The following is a 27327-nucleotide window of genomic DNA, read 5'->3' as shown; positions in this document are numbered from 1 at the left end:
CAAGGTGTATGACTAATGGTCCTTGATGTGTGATTTTTAAAAGTGTAGGCGAAGGACAAATCCAGTCCATAGTGATTTGTGAGTTTTGGTTCTGAAGTTTGCTTACTCTAATGCAGTTCTACTTCTGAGTCCTTGGAGGAAACAGTCATTTAGTTTCCCTTTTTGTCAGAACAGGAAAAATGTTGAGGATATGATGGAACTTTTCGGTTCCCATGAAGGATTGAAATGATGTGCCATGCCCAAAAGGAAAAGAAGGCTCTTCACTGGAAGAGGGCACAGACCACTCACCACCCTATGGGACCTCCCAGAGGTCTTTGGTGGTCCTTGGCAAAGAATGCTTGAAGTGAAAGTCTTGACAGTTCTTGGTGGCTGGCTCATCGTCTTGGAGTACAATCCCTTATGGTTCCCTTTTTCAAGGCCTTGAAGGAATCATGGAAAAAGAAGGAGCAACAGAAGGCTTTTACCTAGTGGCAAAGGCAGGCTTTGGGAGACAGAAGCAGGAGGAAAATCTAGAAATGTCTCTTTGTGGAGGCTTCCTGCTTAGTGTTGGATGCCAGTCACCCCTGTTCCTCTTCCTTCTTTTCTGGAAGACGAGGGCTCTCAAAGTTGGCAGCTTCATTGGCACATGATACCTTGCTGGAAACCCAGAAGCCCCAGGGTATGGCCAGCTCTCTCAGAAACCCTCCAGCTCCTTCTGCCTCAAACCATCCCAGGAACTTTTGAAACTTTGGATTGCCATTTGTGGGTCAAAGCTGTGAGCAGGTTTGAGCCAATTTTGCAAATGCCAGACTTTCTGAAGCTTTAGAGGGACTAGCTAAAGTTTTTCATTTGCTAGGTATTTATCACTGTAAACTACTGCTTGGAGCTGGAGGACCAGGCGGGTATACAGAAAGATAGAAGTGGTTCTTGTCCTGTGATTAACAGCCTCTAGTGAGATGGTTGTAGACAGATTCAGAGAGCATGATCATGGCGCAGAGGCATGCTGGTCCAGGAAGCTGGGACACCTGAGGAGGGAGGAAATGCACCTCGACCCCTTTGTATAGGGAGCCCAGGCCTTTAAAAGGGTCCTTCCTGAAGTCCAGGAATGGCTTAGCCAGGCTGGACCACATTCGGTGGAGGGAGCATAGTAAGCCTGCAGCTGGCAAGGCTGAGAGGGCTAGGTCAGGAAGGCTCTTTCTGCATCTTAGGGATCTCAGAGAAGCCATGGGGTGCGGGAATACTTAGACAGGACATTTTTGAAAAAGACATTGCTCTGGCCGGCAGCCTGGGAATGCGTGGACAGGCCAAGACAAGACAGTGATGAGTATGGCTACTGTATGGGCTAGAGTGTCAAGGCTGACTTTAGACATGCGAGCTTGAAGTGCCTGAGGGACCCTGAGGAGGCATGTGTGCTAGAAGACTCATGCTGCCTGTTTTGGAGAACGCGTCCCAGGGCTGAGGACTTTCTGTGCAGTGTGCTATTTAGGTTCTTATCCCAGCCATTCCAAGTCTTTACTGGCAGCTGCGACAGGGAGGGGCCGGAGGATGGTGTGAATACCACAGCTTTGCTGGCTTGGGAGCTCACCTGTGATGCCCTGTAGTTGTGAAGGGCATTGTCTGATGCCCTTTGGTAAATCTTCATATGCCATCCTCAGCTTGCTCTCACTCCATGAGAACAGTGACAGGCTGGTATGTCCTGGCTATGAAGTGGGGGTACGCATGACCACCTTCCTGCCCCTTCTCCACGTGCGTCTCCAGTGGATGGGTACTGATGCTTTTGTTAGCTTTGTGCTTATTGGCTTATCGTACTCATCAGAATACTGCTTCCTTTCCTGCTGGTATGTCTTTATGTATTTGGCCAGCTCTGAATCTCTTGGGCATGTTTGTCAGTCCTGGAGACTTTATTTGAAGGCCCCAGTGCCCTAGATAACTTCCAGCTGAGCCTTGGCTCCAGGAGGTAGCTCTGGAAGGATTTTAGGAAGGTTGGTAAATGATGGTCCGCAGGAAAACCTCTAGAGCTTGGGTCACTTGCCTCTGGGCTACCCCGTGCTTCTTTCTCAGTCTCTGCCTTGGGCGGGAGGTTTCATTCGTTGGAGTTCTGTCTTTTTTCAGACTGTCTTTACTTTCCTGATAGAAATTTAACACATTAGGACCAGAAGGCATATAAGAGTCTGAGTCACACAGTTTGGGGGTGGCAGGACTGGGGCTCATGTCTAGGCTCTGGGATAGTATTTTCCACTTAGGCAGGTACCTTATTGCTGATGCTCCCTTGGTGTTGTTGCCCGTTTTAAATGTGCTTGCATGCTAGGGGCACATGGCTAGGACACATTGACCCAGGGCTGCAGGTCAAGCCAAGTACAATGGGAGATAGGAGTGAAGGATGTTAGCATGGTCCCTTGCTAGTGTTTTCTCCAAGTGTGAGGACTGTCTATCCTCTTTTCCTGCTTGGGGTGACTGGATCTTTTGTTCTCCTCAGAGAAGAACATTTACTCAGGGACAGGGTCCCTAAACCAGCAGGGTACTGTGTCAGGGTTGGCGCAGGGTAGAGTAGGGAGGGTAACGGGCTCTAATCCGTGTAGATGAAATCGTGGTGCTGGTATGGTTCTTGTGTTGTAAAAAGGGTTCCTGGGCTTTTGATGGAATTGATGTAAATGCCTCTTAACTGAGTGCCTGGCAGGGTTGAATTATAGGTCACCTTAGGATTGTGTTGAATTAGAAACAGGGTCTTTAAGACCCCAGACGTGAAAACCAGGAGAAGAGCTGTGGAGACTGCTTCCTTCTGGTAGTCATTGGCCCTCTCACCTCTACTCTGGTTCTTGGAGGCAGGGACTCTTTTACAAAAAACTGCCTGTGTTGATAAGGGTGTGAACGGTTGGTTCACTTTGTACTGCAAGGGAGGCCCAGCACACCCCCTGCATGATGGGTAAATAATGTTTACCCAAGGGGGTGGCCATGGAACAGCTACAGTGGTTTTGAAATCTACATGGTCATAAACAGCAGGGCTGTGCTTGTTAGCAATAACTGCTGATTTGAGGAAAACGGGTTCTGCCACACAGTGCCCAGAAACCTGTAAGGGGCCGTCTTTCCTTTCACATGACTCTGGGGTCCAGTATCTAGGGCAGCAATTGGCACCATTTTGGAATTCACTAACATTTCATATATAACTGTTCTGGTAGAAAGGAAAGCATGGTTCACTGTTCTTAATTTATTTTTTAATTAAGTTTTTTTCTTTTGTTTGTGTGTCTCTGAGTATGCACATGTGTGTGTCTCTGAGTGAGTGACATGCATGTGTGTCTCTGAGTGTGTGCATGTGTGTGTCTCTGAGTGTGTACATGTGTGTGTGTGTGTCTGAGTGAGTGTGTACATGTGTGTGTGTCTCTGTGTATGTGCATGGGTGCTAGGAACTGAACTCAGGTTCTCAGTGAGAGCAGTAAGTATTCTTAACTATGAGCCCTCTCCCCACCCCCTACCCCCAGTTCTCCTTTTAAATAAAGGTCTCTTTCTGTCCTGCCTTGAGACTGAGAGATCCGCTGGAATCCTTGGAGTGGCTAGGGACTGATGTTCAGGTGTCCCACATTCTGGTTGGGACCCTCGTCAGTGCTCTTGTCCCCCCCCCCCCACCTGTGCTTCTTGCAGTAAATGCAGTGAAAAGATGGAATGCAGGGCCCCTTGACTGCCCACTTTTCTGCTGTTTGTGCGGCAGGGTCTCTGCTCAGCCCATACCTTACAGGGTCCCCTGTCTGAAGTGACATTCACACTCCTCTTAGGATTTCTGGCTTTGTCTGACTTAAAGCAGACCCCATGTCCTTTGCTTAGCTGCTCTGCCCAGTTCTGTTGCCTGCCCTGGTCAAGGTGCTCTGTGGAGGCCAGGGGGATCTCTGGCTTTTCTGTTTTTCCTTTAGCTTTCAATCTGCTAACAGGACTTATCTTACTCCATCACCATGCCTCAGGGGTAGTTAATGACCAACGTTCTGCTATGGCCAGTAGAGAAAGGGGGTGAGGACGCGTGCAGTGGTCAGGCACCAGCCTCTACAGTGTGTGTATCTGTGCGCCTCTGTGTTCTCAGCGCTGGAGTGACCTGTGGCTTGCAGAGGTCCTTTCAGCATCTTGGTCTGTGGGGAACTGCCTTATGTGTCACTGGGCAGTCCACCAGCCATTAAGAGCCCGGTACCCCCAGCAGGTGAGGCCTGGAGAGCGGCACCATTGTCGTGAATGGACCCTTAGGCTCCGCAGGGAACTGCTCGGGAAGGGGCCACCTTTGCTTCGTCATATCCTTTTGGTTCAGAGGAAAGAGCATCAGACTAGGAGTTAGTGCACATGCTGAGGCCAGGTTCTGCACAGCTCTTTGACGTCCGTACCAAGGTTTTTCTGAGGTGTTTTTGAGGCCCCGGGGAGGAAGTACATGGGCAGTGTGGTAAGTGCCCGGTAGTGCTGACTGTTGCCCTGGGCCCTGGTCCCCTCCTTCCCTTCAGTTCACCTTAATCAACAGGGAATATCAGTGGAAAAACCAAACCACCAGTTTGCCTTCTGCTCAGAGTCTGGTGGGGACCTGTCAGTGTGAGTCAGATGTGGTAATCCCTTTTCCTAATTTGGCCTCTTTTCTTCCAGCCCTGAAGGATGGCTGCTATGTTGGGGGATGCCATCATGGTGGCAAAAGGCCTTGCCAAGCTGACCCAGGCAGCTGTGGAAACCCACCTGCAGAACTTGGGCCTTGGCGGGGAGCTCATCTTGGCGGCAAGGGCCCTGCAGTCTACTGCTGTGGAGCAGATCGGCATGGTCTTCGGGAAGGTGCAGGTGAGAGGCCCCGTCCGGCATGGGCATGGGTGCTGGTAGGAAGAGAGCTAGATGTGGAGCCTTAGTGAGCCCGGGGCATGAGCCAGGACACACATCCTGTCTTGTTGCTGAGACTAAAGAGCACAGTGGTTGGTGTGTCCTGTGTCATTTTAGGGCAAGCTAGGACTTACGTGAGAATCTGGTTGTTATACTAGAATACTAGACTAGGAAGCTTAAATGATACTTTTTACTTGTCACAGTTCTAGAGGCTGACAAGTCCCAAGACAGGACTCTAGTAGACTTGGCATCTGCTAAGGGCCCATTTCCTGGTTTCCTGGCTTTATCCTCATGATGTAATCACCTTCCGTGTACTAGCATGCTACAGGGTAGGTTTCAGATGTGGAGGCCACCGTAGGGCTCATGTATAGATCAGCCTGGCTCAACTTCAGCCTTTGAAGGCTCCTCCTATAGGCAAGGCTTGCTGAGCCTCAGCCAAGACCCATTTGTTGTTGGCTACAGGTGCTCCCTCCCAGGGTGGCAGCTATCCTAGTCCTAGTGAGGGTAGCATTGTCTCCCCACTTTCCTTCCTGTTGTTGGGGCGAAGGTTACCTCTGTCCAGGAAACCTCAGCGTCTTGTATCAAGGGGTGTTTTAAAGCCAAAGCAGTATCAGAATAGACCTGGCTGTATGTGCGTGCGTGTGTCTGTGTCTGTGCCTGTATTTGTTTGGCAGAGATTGTCCTTTGTCTTTACTGTCCTGTGGCATGTCCTGTTGTCATGCTAGGGCAGGTGAGGTTCCTCCATGAGGGTACTGTTCCCATAACAGAATCCACAGATTGGGAGGCTTAAACAATCACTTTTGCCCTCGGTTCTGGATAAAGGTCTCAGGCTTCTCCAGGTGTGAGGCTGTCCCAGCCTCTGCTTAGCTTTAGGTCCACGGTTCCCGGCCCTTCCCTCCTGTGTTAGGGTGATACAGTATTCCTCACCATACAGGTGCCTTTCGTTTTTAGAAGTCTTTATGCCCTTTATACTTGAGGTCTTTTCCTGTTGATGGGCAGGTCTGTAGGCTTGCTCCCGTTGCTCAGGCTAAGGTTGTTACAAGACCCATGGTTTATACTAAGTGATAGGATGAGATCTGTGTTCTTTCCTAGTCTTGACTCCCAGCTCTTGTCCTCCGGTGTTGAGGTGGGTGAGGGCAGTCCTCCTGGGTGTTGGTCCTGGAAAGCCTGGAAGGTGAACTTGCTCCAGTGCTCTAGGTCACTTCAAAGTAAGACTGCGGCTAGACTGGCCTCCTCCGGCAGCCTCCTGCTCCTACCGTTCCTTTATATATCTAGAGTCTGTAACAGGCAGGGTCATCTTCCCTTAGTCACCAGAGGCAGAAAATGGATTAACCCACTGCCGTGGAGTAGGCCCCCCCTTCACTCCTTAATACTTGGGTCTGGGGTTCCTTTCTTCACCCTCGAGTCTGAGGGATCTGATTGCTCTGGGAACCCGTGTGCCTCTAGCTTCCAGGCCCTTAATTCACACGTTCGTTCATCAGGCCCTTTCAGGCAATAGGGTCCTTTGTTGCCTCTGGGGTCCTCCAGCTACTTCAAGAGCAGTTCCACAAGACTGAGGGGTATCATGGGAGTCGTAGGACAGGAGGGTTCTGCTCCAGACTCTCCGTACCAGGCCTTCCCTGCTGTGTGAGAAGCACCTAGAATCCCAGTGCCACTTGTTTCTTCTGCTCTGTGACTCTGGACAGCAGAGCAGGCCCTCAGCTTGGACCCCTGCTCTGCTGCTGCCTTCTGGCCTTTTCCAGTCACGTCAGCTTACATTCTTAGCTTCCTTAGCACCTAGTCGAGAACAAACCAGCATCTGAGGAGCTGAGCACGGGGCTTCAGGTCTCCTGCTGTTGCTGTTTGACATGTGAACAGCATGTAGGCAATGACATTTGCTCAGATTTCATTTGAACCAGGAACCTGGCCATAGCCTCCCCCCCTCCCAGTGCTATTTAGTTATACCCTTCACCAGTAGTTTCTGGGGCCTCGGCTGAGACTCTGTCACTGTCTGACAGTGGAGCACTATTTTCAGGTGTGGACATCACTGAGAAGGGTTAGGAACTTGTCCAGTTCATTCAAGGTTAAAAATCAGAATGAATCCGGGTTGGTGTTTGAACCTATAACTTACAAAGGAAACACAGGGTGTCCTCTGCCCCTTTCTCCATGTCTCAAATTCACAAGGACAGCCAGGCTCTGACTACCTCTGGCAGGAACATCTCAGCTGCACACCAGGGCTGATGGGAGGGTCTGTCTGTAGTGAGGTGTTGCAGAACCCAGTGGTCTCCATCTGTGGCTCCTTTTATCACTCACTGGTCTGTTACACTTCTGCAAGCTTTCCTTGTCTTTTGTACTGGGTTCTCTCCTAAAAGCCCCATGGACTTGGTGTTGGGTCTGCTTTATAGGTAAGGAACTCATCGCTAGTGTCCTGTGCCTCTTCCTTGGCCCTGTTGGGGTGCTCAGTGGTGTGCATAGCCGCCTGCTGATATCACAGCAGAGTTCTGGAAGAAGCAGGCTGGAGCTCTCTGCTGCCTCCTAGGCTGTGCAGGGGACCGCCAGTCTGAGATACAGCATTAGCTTTGGAGTGTTAGAGGGTTTGTTGGCAGTCACATGCAGCACCCTCAGGAGGAGTTCCAGACAAGTCCTGCACCTCACGCTGGCCTTTGTTCTTCGCAGGGTCAGGATAAGCATGAAGATCCGTATGCCACTGAGAACTTTGAAGATCTGGAAGCTGAGGTTCCGTTCTCCACCCCACAGGCTGCTGGAGCCTCCCTGGACCAGTCCTTGTCTTCATCCCTGGGTCATGCTCATAGTGAGGGCCCAGCTCCCACCTACGTTTCCAGTGGACCCTTCAGGGAAGCGGGGCTCTCGGGACAAGCCACCTCCCCTATGGGCAGAGTCAATGGGAGGCTCTTTGGAGATTCCAGAGACTTGTTCTTGGCCAATGGCATCCAGCGAAGATTCTTCCACCAGGACCAGTCCCCTGTAGGGGGCCTCACAGCTGAAGACATTGAGAAGGCCCGACAGGCCAAGGCTCGCCCTGAGAGCAAACCACACAAGCAGATGGTGGGTCTGAGGCAGCGTGGATGGACCTAGGTGGTTCCCACTTCCATTGGGGCTGGAGTTGGCTTTTATTTTGCCCCAAACTTTGGGATGCTGTGTCTTAAGGACTAGGGAGGCCTTTGGTACAGTGCTGCCAGTGGGGGTGGAGACGGGGTACAGGCAGCACGGGCCTCACGTTGCCTTGTCTCATTTGTCAGTTTTGTCAACTCCATGGGTTTCTTTTGTTTTTTCCCTCCAGCTCAGTGAGCGGGCTCGGGAGCGGAAGGTGCCTGTTACCCGGATTGGGCGGTTGGCCAACTTTGGAGGTGAGGTGGCCACATTCCCTGTGCTGCCCCTCCCCTACTGCCCGGCCTTGTTTGTCCTGGTTGGCGGAGGTGGCCACTGTACATTAAGGTGGAAGTGGTTGGGAATCAAGCCATGTGCCAGTACCGGGGAGCATGTGGCAGCATTGCCATGAACTAGCTATGGGTCTGGGTGTTCTCATGGGTGATCACCTGGTTACTGGATTCTAGCCCCATCTTGACTGATCCCTGGGCCTGCTGTGTGGCTGAATCTTGCCATGAGCTACAGCTTGGACTACTTGGCAGGCCTTGCTCAGGGTCGTCTTTGCAGGAAGGAGACTGGCCGTGAGTACAGGCACTTCACTTGGCCTTCAGCTGTGGCCCTTCGTTGCTGTCAGTTAAAGCCATTCAGTTGGCTACAACGCTGGGGACTTGGTTTGCCCTTGCTCTCATGTAAACCTGCCACACCTCTGCTCGATGCTGTAGGTGTGTACCCATTGCTCACCTGCAGAGATCCTGTTAGGAATGCTGGCCATTGGCAGGGGGTGCCCTGACCTGGGCTTCTGGTGGTACTGTTTATTAAGGGTTAGCTGTTCTCAGCAGGTTCTCCAGGCAGTGTAAACTACGGAAGAATAGTTTTGATGGCTTGTTTCACATGTTGGGCTTGACCAGATGGCTAGGTTCATAACAGGTGTGATGGGTTATGATGCTGCTGGCGTTGTGTCGCTGGGGAGGGGGGCGGGCAGGAAATGCGCTCTCTTCTCTATTCTATCTGTATCCATTGCCTTTCTTCCCATTTCTTCACTGTTGGCAAAACGTGACAGAAACAGCAGGAAGTCTCAGAAGGTTCACGCTCTGTTCATTCGACTGTCTCTGGGCCTGCAGGGGAGCAGTACACCATGGTGGTTGTGGTGTATAGTATAGCAAACTCTTCAGCTTGTATTGGTCAGGAATTGGACCAGGAACAGGCTGGGAATAACAGACCCTCAAGGATCCAGTGGGGCCGCTGCTTTTCTGTGCACTTACAGAGGAGGGATATTTGAGATATTTGGGAACATCTGAGCTGCCTGTCTCATAACCAGGTCCCTCCCTTCACATGTAGCCATCAGAGACCCTTTCAGGTCTTCCCATCCTCTACAGTTCCGGAACAGGAGGCTAGGTCCCGAGGTCCTGGGGAAGAAACCTTGGGGTGCTTCCCCCTCCTTTTTGTTCTTCTTCCTCCTGTACCTGGACTGTGGCTCCTGTCCCAGAACCCTGACTTTCCTGGGGTTGAGAATGCTGTTGAATGCCAGGTATTCTTCTAGGAGACTGTTAGATACCTAGAAGCAAAGGATATGACCCATGTCCATCTGTCAGTTCTGTGTGGATTTCTTAACAGACTGAGTGAGCATGTGTGTTAATTAAAGTGGAACTTAGGGCTGAGGATGTGGTTCCATGGGTAGCGACCTTGCCTAGCACACACAAGACCCTGGATTTCATCCTGAAAAAAAAAAAAAAAAAGAAGAAAGGAAGGGATAAATGCAGGGCCTAGTCTGCGGTGCCTGATACTGCAGTGCTGTTATATGGCCGCTTCTGTGGAGGCCTCTTTCAGCCTTGCTTAGTAAACAGGCCCTGGAGTTTGAGCAGGCAGAGCCAGCAGCACAGGAGTGACCAGCTGTTCCTGCTGTCCCTTCCTGCTCCTGAAGGACCCTGTTGTTGAAAGTTGTTTTGCTTTTTTTACCTCTGGTGACAGGGGGAAGTGGAGTGATTGCTTCTCTGGTGACTTGAGAAGGGGGCTGGGTGGGGCTCCTGAGGTGCCAGAAGAGGGTCCCGACTGGACACAGGCCCACTGAGCCTCTGCTTTGCCTGCATGGGAGCTCTGTGTCCTGTCACTTCCCTTTTTTGACAGCAACACTGTCTTTCCTGAGAAAAATACTGGGAGCGTGCTGTGCCTGGGCCGTGTGCTATGACAGGCCAGGAGGAAGGCTGCCAACAGTCGGGTGAAACGTAGACAGCGGCCTTCTAGACCGTGCATCACAGTAGGACAGGTTCTTGGGTGCAGAAGGCCTTCTAGACCGTGCATCACAGTAGGACAGGTTCTTGGGTGCAGAAGCAGGGACCTGACAGTGGCAGGAAATGACAGCTGAGGTTCCCCTCATCCCAGTCCATCACCCCAGGTCCACCTAGCTCTGGATGAAGGCTGCTGGGCAGGGGATTCCAGGAATAACGTGGCACCAGGCCTGAGTGCGAGGTGCAGTTTATTTTGGGTTTGTAGAACTGGGGAGGTCAAGATCACGATTGCTGCCTGGGTCAGTTTGTTTTTACCTCCTGGTTTGCCTGCTGCAAGGAGCCTGTCCCTCAATTGGCAGCTCCTGGGCCTGCTGCTGCGGAGCCTGAGGCCTCCTTCCTGGAAGGCTCTTTCACTCGCTTGTTTAGTAACAGTCCTCTCCACGGTAGAGTTTGTGCTTTGCCTAGGAGCCCAGAAACAGCCAGGAACAGTTTGACACAGCGCTCAGTCCAGCCAGGGTCTGCTTAGGAGGGCTCTGAATGCTGTACGTTCAGCCCGGACAAGCTGATGACCTGTGACGTCATTTGCCTTTGTGTGGGCTGGTCTCAGCAGAAAAGACTCTAGATGGAAAGGACATTGGTGAAGGTCAGCGTTGCCTGTTCTCCTTTCTCTAGCTAAGTTAGATATTGTGCTGGGTAGGGTGAGGAAGGTGGGGAGTTAATGTTTAATCAGGACTCTAGCGCCCAGTGCCCTCCAGAGTGTTAGAACAGCACTGGTACCTGCCCCACCAGGCACCCTTAGTAGCGCCTCCATCCCAGTGCGCCAACATATCCTGGTGGGATGTCTTAATCACATCCCTGGGCATTACAGGAGCTGTGGCTTCTTCAGTTTGGCTAGTCCTGCCTCATGGTACGGTGTGCTGTGCATGTGTCTCCCTTTAATTTTTATAAAGATCTCTATTTTACATATACTGGGTTAAATATTTAGAATTCATTGTCCATGATCCTGCCTACCTTTTTATTTTTTAAAATTATTTATTTATTTATTATGTATACAATATTCTGTCACTGTGTGTGCCTGCAGGCCAGAAGAGGGCACCAGACCTCATTACAGATGGTTGTGAGCCACCATGTGGTTGCTGGGAATTGAACTCAGGACCTTTGGAAGAGCAGGCAGTGCTCTTAACGGCTGAGCCATCTCTCCATACCTTTTTAAAATGGGCTACCAGAAAATTTAAAATAATACATGTAGCTAACATGAAACTTCTTCTGTCACCACTGGCTTGATTGTTTAGGGTGGGCAGGTGGTCTTGCGCCCTGGACTGGATAGTATGGGCACTTTCCACCTTTATTCTTAGACCTCTGAGGCAGGAGCTGTTTGTTGTTGGAGCGTGCACTGCCACCTAGTGGCAGATAAGACACATTACTAAATGTGTAAAAGAATTAGCTTTAAATTGCATTTTTAAAATTATTTATTTATTGTTTTTTTTTTTGCCCCCGAATATCTTGGAATTTGCTTTATATCCCCGGCTGGCCTTCATCTGTGGCTGACCTCCTGCCTCTGCCTCCTAATGCTGGGGTAACAGGCATGTGTGGTTGTGCCCACTTTAATTTTTTCATAAGTTTTTCAGTAAATCCATTTTTTTCTTTAATGAATTATTATTGTAGAGAGGCTGGGGAACCACCACACCCCGCCGTGTCTCTGAGTGGTTTGCCTGTCCTGGACAGCCTTGAGAAGGGAGCTCCAAGGAAGGTGTGCGTCTAAGACAGACTCCCCGGTTCTCTGCTTAGATTTAGCAGTGCCTGCCAGGGAGGGATGGCAGGGCCCAAGGCTACTGTTCTCACTTTGCCAATGCTGCCAGCATGGGAGTGTAGGTGGGGCAGGTCTGTTCTGTGGGCTTCAGCTGGGACACCCCGTGTTCGTGCTGCTGTGGAACGCCCCAGCTTTCACTGCTAGCTGTTTTATGTTGCAACAGTGAAAGGTTAGAAATTTCAAGGCTACGGACCCTCTTGCAGACTTGAAGTCTATGGTAGTATTGCCATCTTCCTTTTCGTCCTGGTCCCTTCCAGCATGGAGTCTGTCTGTGCTCCCGTGAGTGTGTAAGTTGTCAAAGGTGTTCGTGGAGAGAGGTGCAGCCTCATGGGAAGTGCTTGTCCCGAGCTCAGTTCTTCTAGAACCACCTGTGTGTGTCCTCCTTACTTACCCCGCTTCAGGATGGTGAGGCGCCTAGCAAGGCCCAGTACACTGTAGTATCCGCCTGCTTCTGACCAGGCTTGGAGGCTGGGTGGTCCCAGCCACTCAAACATCTGCTTTCTTTCTCATCCTTCCAGGTCTGGCTGTAGGTCTGGGCTTTGGAGCACTGGCTGAAGTTGCCAAGAAGAGTCTGCGTTCCGAGAACTCCACAGGTGAGAAGGGTGGATGGCCTTAGGAGTTCTAGCCTCCAGCCCACCTCTGCTCCAGGAACGTCAGCCACCAGGACCCACCTCATGTCCCAGCTGCAGGAACCCCTTTCAGGGCTTGAGTTCATGCAGACGGTGTTTCTGGGGTTGAGTGACTTGCTTGAGAGTCGGAGCATTGGAGGTTGTTTTCCCCTTCATCTGCAGCTCATCGCCCAGCCCCTCTGGCTCCTCGGCTGCCCACCCCCAATGCCACCCCCAGCAATGCACCTTCATACCCACTGCGCACCTGCGTACCCACCCTTCCTGCCCTGCTCCCCAGGAGCTTCTGAACTGCAGTCTGGCTAAGTCAGATGCACAGAACTCCCTCCTTCCCTGTGGATTAGGGATGTGGGCATCTGGGACAGGACCACTGTGTCGTCCCCCCTTGTTGACTATGACCCACAGAGACTGGTACCATTCCAGAGACTATTGGTCTCTGAGACAAAGATCATACCACTTCTCTTTCTGCCTCCCAGGAGCAGGTCTGCCAGGCTTGCCTGCAACACCAGTCTAGGGATGTTCTGCATTCAGGCCCACAAAACCTAGGGCTTTCTTGATGCTTGAGATACTGGATGGGAAAGGAGCCGTAGGATGCCATATGAGCCCCTCTCCGAGGGGAGATGCCTGGGAGTTCACCCAGCAGGGTCATTAGGGGGTCAGGGCTGAGCACTCTTTGCCCTGGTCCTACTCAAGGACTGCAGCCTCATCAAGGTTCCTCAGGGATTTCATCCCTATTCACGGGGCCTCGTGATACCCACTGTCCATGCTCCTACCAGCCTCCCAGGCAGTACTCCACTCAAGGGCTTCTCTCTTCTGGAAAGAGGGCACAGGCATGTCCCCCAGGTCCAGTCCTAGGATGGACACCTTGTATGACCTTGGAAAGGGCCTGGGAAAGGGATTTAGCATGGGTATTTTTAGTGCTGGTGCTGAAGTACTTGGGGGCGTGAAGCCTGTGTTTCTCTGGATGAGAAGCCAGCCTTTCCAAGAGCCAGCACCCCCTGCTGTCTGCTTTCCACCCTACTTCGTCTAAGTGGAGCAGGGGCCATCCTGGCTCCAAGGGCCTAGCTGGTGTCTTTTTTTAGGGACTGTGGTGATTGTGGCTTAGATTACATTAACTCTGCCAGTAGGTCCAGAGGCTTCGGCCAGGATAAGTGGCCATGGGCAGATCCCGACCTCCCCTGGCTTCCTAATATACCTAGCATGTCTTGACCTTGAGGATGCTGTCCAGGCTAGCCTGGGAGGCTACGTCTTGCATTGGGTATACCACCACGTTTCTGGCTTATCCTGGGTGGCCCAGGCAGTTCTGGGTAGGAGACATGCCTCTAGTCTGAGGATCAGTCCACATTGGAGAGGAGATGCCTGGGAGAGCCCAGTGGGGCCTAACACTATCTCCATGTACCAAGAGGTGGGGACTCAGCTGAGGGGAGGGAGTTTCCTTTGCACTGGGATTAGTGGCCTTGCCTGGGTTTCCTCCCTCTCATATCCCAGGGGCTGGTGAGAACAGAGGAGAGCTGCCTCACTCTTGGCTCTGCCTTCTGCTGTTGCCAGGCTCCCTTTTAGGCTCAGTTATCCTGATTGGTCCTACTTCATGGTTGTGGGTCCTTGGGGCAGCCCAGATTTCTGTGGAGTGACCCTCCTACCCTGCATATCTTGAACTCTCCACCAAGGAGTGAGCCCAAGCCCTCACCATGTCTGTCCCTGGAGCTGACTAATTGAGGGCTCTATACATTCCCCTTGTCGTGGAAGCCCTGCTCTCTGACTTGTCAGGCAAGCTGGGCTGTGTCTAGTAAGGGCAGCTGTTATATACTCTCCCCTGGCCTTCCCAGCCTGTGGCTATGTGCTGAAGAAGCTGCCAGGTGCTGAGGAGGGCTTCTCTGATCTAACAGCTCACAGAAGGTAGCAAAGCTCCTGAATGTCAAGGGGCTGCGAAGGACAGAGGGATATGGCAGCTTAGACCCCTGTTTGGACCTGTTCCTACCTTGTCACAGGTCATTTGGTATGTGGGCAGGCGTGGTGATACTCTTTGGCCACACTGATGCTAGCTGGCACTGTCAGCTCCCCAGAGTCATCACCCAACTGCTGCCCCCCCCCCCCCCCCGTGTACTGGAAGGGGTTGTCTATGAGCCAAGCTGTGGGGCGGGGCAGAGGGGAGAAAATGCCCAAGGGCCGTGCTGTCCTTGACACTGGAGGATGGAGTTCTTACTGCAGCTAGGACCCGTGTGGCCAGTGCACAACCCACTGGTGCTCCAGAGACCCTGCCCTGCAGCCAGGACTGATAGGGTGGAAGCTTGGCTGTTGTCTCCTGGATGCTGCTAAGGAGTCTCCTGGCCCTCCTGCCAGGCTTGCCGCATTAGCAGGGGAGGCCTTCCTGGCCTTCAAGGGCTGTGGAGGATGTGCATAAGGACTTAAAATGTCCTTGCTGTTTCTGTGGACATGTAACAATTGTGTATATTGCCCGAGCATCTGTGCCCAGGCATCCTTCCTAAACTCTGAATCTGTGTTGACCCCTCAGGAAAGAAGGCCGTGCTGGATTCTAGCCCCTTCCTGTCAGAGGCGAATGCTGAGCGTATCGTGAGTACACTGTGCAAGGTGCGCGGGGCAGCTCTGAAGCTGGGCCAGATGCTGAGCATCCAGGGTGAGTGGAGGGCTCAACCCTGCACTGCCATAGACACCGAGTTGGGTGGATGGTGGAAGGTACAGTGGGGAGGTGTGGGAAGGAGATCTGCTGTGGCCGTCCTGGGACATGGGGAGAGCTACATCATCTTCAGTAGAAGCCAGGACTATTTCTTGCCTCTGGGTGGATATTTTGAGAAACTCAAGGGGTTGTCTTTAATTTCAGCATGGCAGCCTGGCCCTGCCACCCTGCTGTGTTGGTCACTGGGAGCTAGTGGACCAGTGTGTGACCTTAGAGAGAGAAGACGGGGTTGGCAGAGTGAGGGGGAGGAGCTGCCCTGGGGGAAGTCTTGGGCTCCCTGATGGCTCTGAATGGGAAGGTGTGAGAGCAAGGTGGCCTTGCTGCCTTGACCTGGTTCAGCTCTCAGGGTTGTGTTGATGTTGGGTGCTGCCTGAGGGTCACGTAGCTGGGCAGAGGCTTTCTGGAAGGTGTGTGGATAGTACATACTTGAAGCCCAGTGATGCTCAGACCATGCCTGGTGTGGTTCGGTGTCTGGAATGAAGAAAAACTCAGTTGGCTACTAGGGTCAGGAGCTGTGCTACAGGGCCAAAAGCAAGCAGGGTGCAGACTGGTGAGACCCGGGAGGACCTGTGTGTGCCCTGCGGCTGTCGGCCCTCACAGGTCTTTTGAGAAACAAGCGCACGGGGAGGGAAGAAACGGTCTTAGTTACTTGTTTATTGCTACAATGTCAGCATGACTAAGGCGACTTAGGAGAAAGTTTATTGGAAGCACAGTTTCAAAGGTTAGAGTCCGTAACCATCACGGTGGGGAGCGTGGCAGGCAGACACAGCACTGGTACATGTGCAGGGAGGGGGGGGAGCGCTAACTGGGAATGCCATGGTTTCTGACACCTCACAGCTCACCCCCAGTGACACATCTCCTAATTCTGCCCAAACAGCTCCATCAACTGGGGACCAAGTTTTCCAGTATGTGAGCCTTTGGGACCATTCTCATTTAAACCACCCACAGATGTGTTCATGTAGTCTGTGCAGTATAAGGCAAGCAGGAAGTGCACAGCAAAGTGGTCTGTCAGATTATGGCAATGTAAATTTTCTTAGTTATAAAAACGTTGCTTCCCTCTCAGGTCTTAGAGATAAGTTCAGGCCTCCTGTCTGCTCTTCTGGAGGCAGGTGTGGAGGTGGAATGGGAAGCTCCTGTGAGCTGTCTACAAAGGCTTGTGTCTTGAATTGGTTGGCCTTTATTAGTGCCCATCCCAGCACAAAAGACCCCCCTGCCCCACCTAGAGTCCCAGTCTGGAGTCAGTGTCCCAGGAGGAAGCTGAGGCTGGGTCTGTCACTGTGTCTGAGCTTCAGGTCCCAGAGTGAGGGCAGGTCCTACCCAGGAGGCCACACTGTCAGTGGTACCTGGGCAGTCCTATTGGCCTGTGTGTCCCTCTAATGGAAGCCCCACTCTGACCTCCCTCGTCTTCTAGATGATGCCTTCATCAACCCTCACCTGGCCAAGATCTTTGAGCGGGTTCGGCAGAGTGCCGACTTCATGCCACTGAAGCAGATGACGGTGAGGTTGGCAGGAGGGGTGTGGGGTGGGGAAGTAGAACTTGACCCTGGGGATCTAAGGACCAAGCTGGGTAGATATCAGGGTACCCTAGATAACCAGGTTGTGCTCCTGTCTTCCATGGCCTCTTTCCAGAAAACCCTCAACAATGACCTGGGCCCCCAGTGGAGGGACAAGCTGGAGTACTTTGAGGAGCGGCCCTTTGCGGCTGCTTCCATAGGGCAGGTGCACCTGGCCCGCATGAAGGGTGGCCGTGAGGTGGCCATGAAGATCCAGGTAGATGGCGTGTGCCTGTCCTCACAGGATTTCAGAGGGTGGGGCTTTTCCCATGTCTCTCTGTCCTTAGCACCTGGGGCTAGGCTAAGTTTGCTAGGTGAAGAGTCAGGGGATGAAGCTTTTCCCAGCAGTCTCAGTGCAGGATGAGCTTTAGGCCCTGTGCTGGAACCAGTGGCTTTTTCTGGGGGCAGAAAAAGGAGAAATGGAGAGCAGGGTGGAGCTAGGTCGGGCCATGGCAACCTTGCTTTAGTTTTGGCTCTTTCATTCAAGGGTCTGGCCACAGATGGCCGGGAAGCTAATGGGCAGGGACAGCATGCACTACTGCCTCCCCACGTGCCTCCCTTCTCTCTTTTCAGTACCCTGGTGTGGCTCAGAGCATTAACAGTGACGTCAACAACCTCATGGCTGTGCTGAACATGAGTAACATGCTTCCAGAAGGTCAGGCTGGGCTGCAGGCGTGAGGTGGGGGGTTGGGCTCTGGAAATGCCAGGGGACAGTCCTACAGAGCCCCCCGTTCTACGTCATACCCTTTCCTGCACAGGCCTGTTCCCTGAGCACCTAATTGATGTACTGAGGCGGGAGCTTGCCCTTGAGTGTGACTACCAGCGGGAAGCTGCCTATGCCAAGAAGTTCAGGTATGGCTCTTTTGGGGCCCCCCAGGAGGCTGGGAGGCACTGGTGTGGGCAGGCTCCTCTGTATTTAAGGATGGGTGGTCTTGGAGCCAGGTTGTGGTCACATCCTCCCCACTTAGAGGAGATTTCCCGAGAGGGTTCTCCACTTGGGGGCTGTGAGCTCCCTCTCTACACAGGGAGCTGCTGAAGGACCACCCCTTCTTCTACGTGCCTGAGATTGTGGATGAGCTATGCAGTCCCCATGTGCTGACCACCGAGCTAATAACAGGCTTCCCCTTGGACCAGGCAGAAGGGCTGAGCCAGGAAGTCCGGAATGAGGTGCGCTCAAGCTGAACTATTGTGCGGAGAACCTAATAGTGTGAACAGAGACCCTAAGCCCTTCCTGGGGAGGTTGAACAAGGGGGTGATGACTGCATCCTTAGGGTGGGATTCAGGAGGCAAAGACTTGCCTGACCCAGGTTCCTACCCTGTCCCCAGATCTGCTACAACATCTTGGTGCTGTGCCTGAGGGAGCTGTTTGAGTTCCATGTCATGCAGACTGACCCCAACTGGTCCAATTTCTTTTATGACCCTCAGCAGCACAAGGTAAGCTCCAGCTGAGCCTCACATGAGGTCTCGGGAGACCTGACCTGCAGGGCTCCTCTTCTCTCTGCCCTGTGCTCACAAGAGTAGGACAGAACAGTGTTGTATCTCCATCTGCAGGTGGCTCTCCTGGACTTTGGGGCAACTCGAGAATATGACCGATCCTTCACTGACCTCTACATTCAGGTAAGACCGGGAATGGGGCCTTGGCCCATGCACTGCAGAGACTAAGAGTCAATGCTGGGGACTGAAAGTGTGGATCCCAGGCCAAGGGTTGGCAGGCACATGAGAGGGTCGTGGTAGGGCAGAAGCCTCTCTGTTCTACCCAGGTCATCCGGGCTGCAGCTGACCAGGACAGGGAGGCAGTGCTGAAGAAATCCATAGAGATGAAATTCCTCACTGGCTATGAGGTCAAGGTGAGCAAACCACTCAGACTCATTGGGAGGTCAGGCCCAGCTCCCCGTGGACGTGGCTGTCTTTCCTCGGTACCTAAGCACCAGCTGCTCTTGGAGGCCTCCTTATGCCCAGCATTCTGAAAACTCAGCACTCTCTAGGAAGTATGTAGGCTCGAGCAGAACTGTTTGGCTTAAGGTGTACCACTTCGTGTCACCTGCCCACCCTGGCTGCTAAGAGGCAGGGGATGGCTTGCCTGAGTGGGCAGAGTACCCCGACCTTTAGAGCCTCCTCACCCAGCAGCTACCAGGAAGCTGAGCCTCTCTGACCTGGGTTCATACCCTCTGGTAGGAGTGTGCCATCAGGGTGGGAGTACATTCCAAGCTGACCTCCCGCTTCCTGTGTGCAGCCTTGATTTGTCCCCACCTGGGTGCCCCGTCCCTTCAGTGCCCTGCTGGTGACAGTTACTTCTTATGCATCCTGCGCCTGGCAGGTGACTACTGCTGTGGCTAGGAACTAGGCAGGTTCCCACAATGCCCTTATCGTGGCCGGGCCCTGCCTACTCTGCGGGACCTGTAGTTAACTTTGTAAAGACAGAAATGAATACCGAGGAGTGCCGGCTCTGCACTCCCCCTTGTCTCACACGGAGGCTAGTGAGTCTGTCTGCCTGGTTCTTGAGGTTTGGCGTGCCTATTACCATTGTTTGATTAAAACTAAAACCATTCTGTCACCACTTCTCTGATGTCCTTCAGCCTGAAAACTTGGTTCTAAGATTGGAAACTATGATAGCACCTGGGGCTGGGGCTTCTGACCTAATCACCTCTGCCCTTCCTCTTGATGTAGGCCATGGAGGATGCCCACCTGGATGCCATCCTCATCCTGGGGGAAGCCTTTGCTTCAGAAGAGCCCTTTGACTTCGGCACGCAGAGCACCACTGAGAAGATCCATAACCTGATCCCCATCATGCTGAAGCACCGCCTCATCCCTCCACCAGAGGAGACCTACTCTCTACACCGCAAGATGGGTGGTTCTTTCCTCATCTGTTCCAAGCTGAAGGCCCGCTTCCCCTGCAAGGCTATGTTTGAGGAAGCCTACAGTAACTACTTCAGGATGAAGTCTGGACTGCAGTAGGCTAGCCATGGGCCAGGCTAACTAGGGGCCGTGCCCTCCTTCAGGCTCAGTCAAGCAGAGGATGTTGAGCAGGAGCCACAGCCTCCACATGTAGGAAGTGAGCAGAGACCTCACTCTTACTTCTGTACTGTCTAGCCAAAAAGGCAGGCTTCTTCTGCTGTCTCCTCCCTGCTGTGACGTCCACCAGGAACACAGAGCAGAGTAAGACTAAAGCCGGCCTAGCTGCCTTTGGGGTCTAGTTGGCCATGTAGAATGAAGCTTTGTGTGTTTCTGGGTGAGCTTGTGTCCCTGCCCTTTGCCACCCCAGCCTGTGGCCTGGCGCTAGCTCAGGACAGTAGGGCAGCCACCCTAGCTGGGTCTCAGCATGGACAACAGATCCTTCTCAAGAGCAAAGCAGGGCTGTCACTGGAGGAGCACAGGCTCCAGCATGTTCCAGGAGAGGTAGGTAGTAGCCAGCACCAGGGATCAACACAGGCTCTGTTTGTTTGTATGTCTTGTAATCACACATTCACACCCTTTTGTTCAATAAAGAAGTGTGTTGGGGACTACTATTTCCTATGTGTTTTGGGAATCCTGGGAATGAGGTGGCCCCAATGGGTGGTGGGCTTTACCTATAAAGGTCTGTGATCCAGAATATCTGTTGCTCTTGGTAAGGACAGAATGTGGCAATATAGGCCGTCATTAAGAATTTCTTTGCATTCATGTCTCTGACCGCAGGGCTTCATTGGCACTGGGGGTTGAGCCCAATGCCTTACAGACGTGAAATGAATGGTCTACCACTGAGTTGGACCCTCAGCCCTTTTACTTTTGAGACAGGATCTCAATAAATTACTCAGGCAGGACTTGAATTTGTAATCCTCTTGCTTAGCCTCCCAAGTAATTAGGACCACAAGTTTGAGCCACCAGGTATTTTAGAGAAAACAAGCTTCTGGGTTTAGTGACTATAGAACAGCAGGCACTAAGAAGTGGGACCAGGACTTGGGACAGGAACAGTGTGCCCTTAAACTTCATGCTAAGTCTGTCCTGACTAGGGACCTGACTATCACCCCTGCAACAAATGGCCCACTGTGCCTTTTAAGAAGCTTTCCTTTCCTGGAACGTGGTGTTCTCGTCCACGTGGCATAGACCATTTCTCTGGAAGGTTGGCCAAGTCCTGGTCTCCGCAGATGCTGCCTTTGAGGCCCCCAGTGACTTGTGCATCTGCAAGAGTCCCAATGTCTACGAGTTGTCTGAGTGACTTCAGTTGCAGTTTTGGCATTCTTGGTAAGATTTCACCCAGCCTTACCTGTGTGCAAGCTTCATCATTCTAACGCACCAGAACATGGATCCAGTGCTTCTAAGCGGCTGCTTACCACAGGTGCAATCAAGTTGCTTCCAGCTCTGTATTACAGACAACCTTGAATCTTAAGCAATGACTGAGACATTCTTATTATAGGAAAAGAGCTGAACACTTGCAGGCATTCTTACCTGAGCCCTGAGGGCAACTTAAAAAGTCCTGGATTAAACCAAGGGAAGAACTGACCTGTGTCCTCTGGATATATAAAGAAGAGGCCCGGAGGAGGGACCAGCAAGCCAGGAAGTCCTTATACTCTTTACATAGAGGAAAAAAAGACAAAATACTCAATCCTAACAGTTTCTTATTTTATTGCAGTACATCAAAGTCTGGTTAATTAGGTGACACCAACATAAAATATTGGTGAGAAATTCTTTGTTACATTTTTGACTATCCCACCTTAAATAATTCTGTGCAAAAGAATCCACGTCATAGTCGGTAGCAGACACTCTCTCAGGAAGTTCCCTAAGACATCAAAGGGTGAAACCAAACCAAATGAGTAATAAGAGGCCAAAGCAGTGCCTTCCCTTCCACACACACACTGGTCAGCATCATAGTCTAAACAAAAACGATTACACCCAGGCCATGCAAAACTGTATGTACAATAATATTACAGTGAGAAAAATAATCCTAAAAAATGTAAAATAAATGATATTATACTGTCAAATAAAAAGGCAGGCCATTTTGCTTTTAATGGCATGGAGGCTGACTGGTGGCAGTCTCCTAAAACTGTAGTAGGGCCCTGTGTAAGCTGTCCCTAGGACAGGAGGATGTGATGCAGCTGGCAGCAGACACACTGACTGCAGCAGGGCTCCAGAGGAGAGGGCACTCTGAACTTGCAAACACTAAAGGAATGAGCCACTGAGGATGAAGTGAGACAGACTGGAAAGGGCCAGCGGTTTGGACAAAGTATGCCCTGCAGCACTCGTGTGTGGCGGTGGCAGGGGCAGGGTGGGGAAGGGGTGTCAGCTAGGTCTATTGAGCTGGCAGAATTCAATTTGTGGTCACTGCCAAGGCTGCTTGTAGGCTGTTACGTCTGGGAGAGGACATCTGTCCCTCTGCTCTGGCTTTTCTTTAATGATACCTGAGGTTCCACACAAGTCGGCTAGCTTTCTTAGAAATAGATGTGATTACTAGGTAACAACATGGCAGGAGTTTAACATGAAAGAGAGGAGGCTAAAGGAAGGGCTGGTGGGAATGATAGGAATTTCAGACACTCCCTTTAAGCTTGGCAACAGGAAATCACTGGAAAGCCAAAGAGGCCATTTGTAGTTATCCCCCTCAGTCTCAAAGCTGTGCTCACTGGGAAAGAACGCAAATGGCTAAGCACAGGGAGTGTGCACACAAATACATGTATTTTAAGTGAAGCCTGCTTTAGCAATCATTGTCAGGAAGGCTTGTTTTTGGCAACAAAACAAAACAAAACGTAATACATTTGTATACCCACCTAAAACCCACACTTAACAAATTAGCCAGAACAAGGGCCAATAAACAGCAAACAGGCTGGACATAGCACCAAGTACTAACCCATAGACACTATGCCAGAAATGGCTTTGATGCCATTTTTTTCCACTTAGAGATCAATTCCTGCTGCTGTACACTTTCAAATACCTTGCATGGGGTAGGGAGAGTGATCTCAAGCAGGGCCACAGGCTTTTGCTCTGGTCTGTTGTCCACTGCTCGGAGGGAGCTTTGTTTCTGGCTCCTGGAAACCTGTCCATCATCGTTCATCCTCCTCCACAGCTTCTGATGGAACACTCTTCACGTAAGGCTGGGGTAAGTCCAGTAAGACAGCGGTTATTAGGAGAACCCCACCCCGTTCTGGGCCAGGACTGCAGTGGGAAATCCCCAGTCCACAGGGTACCATGGGGTAGAGCTTGGGTGGGACTCAAAAAGGGCCCTTTTACAAACAAGCACCTGTAGGCAACAAAAGTCCACAACTGGTTGTCAAAGCTACAAACCAAAGGCTCAGGGTGGAGTCCTGTCAGTGTTCTGCCTGGGAAGGAGAGGGAAGGACGTGGGCAGAGGGGAGGGGACCAGTTCTATCAAGGCAAACTGCCAAGTTCAGGTAGATACAACAATAAGGCTCTGACCAAACTCAAGATCTGATCCTTATTTTTGGATGCACACAAATATACTTTTCCGAAAGCAAAATGATTCAGATTAGAACAAAGCAAGGCCCATCCAAAACAAAATGTACTCATGTCTGAGTCAGTGGAGAATCTAGACGTCAAAGCTGTTGTTTAAACAGATCCTATCAGAAGTGCTTCCGTCACCCTCCCTGACCACCTCCCCCCCGAAACTGTAACCTCCTCCATAAGGCAGCACACCTCAGGAATCTGTGCCAAGTGTCAGCATGCCGGACAGATTAATAATAATCCGGAAATTATTTTAGGTGTGTTTAAAGTGGGGAGAAATAGTGGCTTTTTCAACCCCAAAGAGGTGAAAACAGAGTGGCAGGGCCTCTTTATGTGCATGCGATATTATAGTTTCATCTTTTCTTTGTGGTCTTAGCTGGTGAAACACGTGGGCAGAGATGAGTTCTGGTCTCCATCTTGCCTCCTTAGACAAGTACAGCAGCAGACATCCAGAGTGGAAGCTGGCCGACATCCATGGCAGCCAGCACACCTTGGACCCATGCACAGACCCCACTGTCCCCTCTGGTGGGAAGGCATATTTGGTCAAGGCTGTTCAAGCCCGTGCTTCTGAGGTTTCACATGACTGAGTAGGGAAAAAGGAGCCCTTTCCCCAGGAGTGTCTAGGGGAAGTTTATAACTACCCTTAACCAATCAGACTCCCCATTGGGAAGCTGTGCCCAGTCCAGACAGACTCACTGCAACCTAGGGAGGGACAGGATTTAGCCAGTACAAAATAGGCTACACAAACCATTCGATGATCTTCAGAAGCCATGACTGTGCCCTTTATGATGGGAAGGGTCAAAAGATGACAGAAATGTCTTTCACATTCATCTGTGCGATATATCAAAATATAGTAAGGGACATGTTCAAATCCATCACCAAAGAAGGAAATGCCCTGGGAGGCAGGCGAGTGTGTCTCTGTGCCACCGTGGTGTCCAGATCACACCCTATCATGGCACTAATCTCTAAACATTCCTTAGATTTCCACAGGACCGCAGCCTGCCCACAGCTCGAGGACAGACACCACGGGGGCTGGGTGAGGGGACCTGACTTCTGCTCTCTTTACAAATGTCACTTGAGGCCTTTCTACCCTGTATATGACTTAGCTGGGAAACAGACAAGAAACAACACATTTTTTTTTAAATTAAATGATCTTTCTTATATACGCATCCATCTTTCATCAATCACAAGATGCTTCTTTGACTATATACATTCAGTATTTAACTTCTACATTTATGTATTTATTTAAACTCTGTATTGTAGTAAAATATGCATTGTTTTAAGTCGTGAGGATTTATTTCCTGGCAACAGTCGGGCTGACGCTCATGGAGGCTGCTGGGCGCTACGTGAGGACTATGGTGAGAACACAACCTGTCTACTCTTAGCGCTGCGTCTGCGCAGTCTGTCTACAAAGCTACCTGGAGGGGGAGGGTAAAGCGGGCCTGGCTGCGGAGGAATCCTTATTGCAGCAGTGCAGAAGGCGACGCTGCTGCCAGGCACGTTGTCGGGGTGCAGAGTCCCTTGCCTGTGGCCACCACGGTCCTGGGCTCATGGATCCCAGCTCCCGCGGTCTGTGCTCTCCAGGGAGAGGCTCTTGGTCTTTCGGGGTGAAACAGGGCTTGGGGGGCTGCTCAGGTTGGAGCTGTTGGAAGCTGTGGAATGCCTTGGAGAATCAGAGTCCTGTAAAACAAGGCCCTAGTGAGAAACTTGAATGACAACAGGAAGGACACTCGCTGCCCAAGGCCCCTCTAGTACCCACACTGTCACCTCTGGGCTTCTCTCTGGTCAGCAGACAGACCCTCTGTGAGATGACCAGAGGACACACAAACACATAACAAGCACGGGGGCCTTTCACTAAAAAGCATTCAGAAGCTTAGAGCTTCTGGGAAACCGTGGTTTGCACCCACGTGACCCTTCAGAGGCACATGCAAAGGTGGTAGGATCATCCTGGACAAAGCACTGGCCTTATGCATGCAGCCGCCATCCACGGCCCATTTACCTCTCCATCATAGTCCCTCGCGGGGGCGTCACTTCCTTGGTCCATACCTCCCGATGATAAAGAGCCCTCTGAGGGAGAGGGCATTGGCTGTAGCTTCGTGTTGTAGCTTCCTCCAGAGAATTCCCTCTTTAGTGCACTGCCATTCTGGGCTGATGACCCTATAAGACACCGTTTGAGAAAAGCTATGTACTTGGAAGAGGCCATGCCTATATAGAAGAGAATAGGCTGCCAAGATGACAAGGCATCCTCCCAATAGGGCAGTAAGCCCAGTGCTGAAGATTGTTTCTGTCGCCCTCTGGCTGTAAAACTGCTGCTGTTTGGACAGTAGACCCAGGTCATGTAGAGCCCACAAAATCTTTCCAGGGCCACCTGCCACTAGCTGCCTTAGGTGTCTCCACGGGGCTCTCTCAGTATACCATGCTACAGACATATTGGGCCTTCTTCTAACAGAAGGGGCATCTCTGCCTAGCTGGAACTCACAGCACCAGCCAAGCATCCCCAAACACTGCCTTTCAGAAACACAGGAAACACAGGAAACAGGTGCATACAGCCCAGGAGCAACAAACAGGCCGTGGAGTCTCTTCGACAGTGTACCCACACGCTTTGATCTTAGAGATGGAACACACAGCAGGACGGCCAGCAGCACTGACAGCAAGAGAAGAGCAGACGGGAACCTCTGCAAACTTGAGGGTATTTTAAGAGCCCATTCAAATGTTCTCTATGGTCCTCACCAGTTTTTAGTTTTTGCTTAAGAAAACTTAGTATTTTTACCAAGTGTCAGTAATAGTCAAGGAGACTGTAAGTTACAGACAGATTGTTCCAATATTTTTCTGATTTTATAAATGCCTTTTACATTAGGAATCTGACAAAAATGCCACTTGATGACTGCATGCCTAGCTATGACTACCAACCGTGTGCTCATAGGGTTCGGAAAGACACTGAGTGGAAGCCCACCTGCTAGACTGTCCTGCATACCTCGCAGGCCTTCCTCCCTGGGCCCCCTTCCAGAGACTACCGTGCTGCTTGTAGACGGGGGTTCTAGAAGTACAGCACCTAGCTCCCTGCCGGATCCGCTCGACCCAAATTCTTGACTTAGGTGTCCTGGTGGTCCTGATGACTCCCACAGCACATCGCTCCCCTCCAGTTACCAAAGTAGTACACTCTTTACTCTGACATAGGTCTTTGGTCTCCTGGAATACATCCCTAATGGAAGGCAGTCATTTTTATTTGATTTCCCTAATGCCTAGTTGAGTGTTCAGTTGCCATCACTGTTGGTAACTTCTCACTCTGAATAGCAAATCCAAACCAGAAACCTTCCACACCTCTTTTCTTTGTGTCTTAACTAGGTTGTTTTGCCCTCCTTGGTCTCCATTTCTCTCCATAGTAAAGTGGATTCAATATAATTAGCTTCTCTCAGCCATCAGTGGTTTGGGAGTGAAGAAAGGCTTTGTTGAGGTCCCAGATGTCAGCATATAGATAGATGGTGTCTGCTGGATGTTCAAGGCTGATGCCGCAGTCCATACATAACCCCATCACAGAATGACCACAGCCCATAACCAACTCTATGAGGCTGTACATACTCTTATACACACAGGCATGCTACTCTGAGCATCAATGTACACTTCCACTCAGGTAGACAAGGGTCCCCATCAACTCTAGCTGGAAATTGTTCCTGGGCAAGCAGCTCATCTGTCCCAAGGGACACATTTTCTTTGTGGCCTACCTCCTCAGCTCCACTTTTACCTCCCCGCTGTGATCACTTGGCAAAGTTCCTTCCCACCTGACCACTTACGTGCAGACAGGCCACTGCTGGCACTCATGGAGCGGCCTGGTTCAGGGCGGGACTTGGTGATGGAGGGAATACTGACGGAGCCACTGAATACTGTCCGGCTTTCCTGAGGACGTGGGTTCTAGAACACAAGAGAGGCACAGTCTTCAGTGGGGAAGGCAGTCTTGTGCAGACATTCTGCCTTTCTCTCTGATTCTCAAGACACAAAGTGATCTTGAACAGGGTGAAACAGGTAGGAAGCACAGGGACCCAATCTTTCTCACCTAGGACTTTGAAGCCCTGACATGAAAGGAATCTCACCAATAAGT

At 51.4% G+C, this 27327-nt stretch overlaps 2 protein-coding genes across 9 annotated transcripts in view; one reads left to right on the top strand and one right to left on the bottom strand.

Moving 5' to 3' along the window:
* The window catches only part of Coq8a (coenzyme Q8A), a 28185-nt gene extending 7874 nt beyond the window's left edge, over positions 1-20311 (top strand). The window contains exons 2-15 of the mRNA XM_050143078.1: positions 4588-4773; positions 7465-7854; positions 8090-8156; positions 12450-12524; positions 15070-15192; positions 16664-16749; positions 16882-17022; positions 17379-17460; positions 17564-17657; positions 17831-17972; positions 18132-18239; positions 18357-18422; positions 18566-18652; positions 19473-20311. Coding sequence (XP_049999035.1) covers positions 4597-4773; positions 7465-7854; positions 8090-8156; positions 12450-12524; positions 15070-15192; positions 16664-16749; positions 16882-17022; positions 17379-17460; positions 17564-17657; positions 17831-17972; positions 18132-18239; positions 18357-18422; positions 18566-18652; positions 19473-19760 — 1926 coding nt within the window. The 5' untranslated portion in view covers positions 4588-4596 and the 3' untranslated portion in view covers positions 19761-20311. The remainder of the gene's footprint in view (positions 1-4587; positions 4774-7464; positions 7855-8089; positions 8157-12449; positions 12525-15069; positions 15193-16663; positions 16750-16881; positions 17023-17378; positions 17461-17563; positions 17658-17830; positions 17973-18131; positions 18240-18356; positions 18423-18565; positions 18653-19472) is intronic.
* A 1076-nt stretch (positions 20312-21387) lies between these two features.
* Cdc42bpa (CDC42 binding protein kinase alpha) overlaps positions 21388-27327 on the bottom strand; it is a 204282-nt gene continuing 198342 nt past the window's right edge. For all 8 annotated transcript variants that reach the window (XM_050143074.1, XM_050143075.1, XM_050143077.1 and 5 more), the window contains 3 exons: positions 27023-27140; positions 25231-25388; positions 21388-24911 (listed from right to left, as the gene is read on the bottom strand). In XM_050143074.1, the coding sequence (XP_049999031.1) occupies positions 24780-24911; positions 25231-25388; positions 27023-27140 (408 nt within the window). In that variant the 3' untranslated portion in view covers positions 21388-24779. The remainder of the gene's footprint in view (positions 24912-25230; positions 25389-27022; positions 27141-27327) is intronic.

The sequence above is a fragment of the Alexandromys fortis genome, unplaced genomic scaffold (genome assembly GCF_014885135.2).
Source record: "Alexandromys fortis isolate MF-2015 unplaced genomic scaffold, M_Fortis_MF-2015_v1.1 scaffold_51, whole genome shotgun sequence".
In the NCBI taxonomy this organism is placed as follows: domain Eukaryota; kingdom Metazoa; phylum Chordata; class Mammalia; order Rodentia; family Cricetidae; genus Alexandromys; species Alexandromys fortis.
This window is presented reverse-complemented; position numbering and strand designations above follow the sequence as displayed.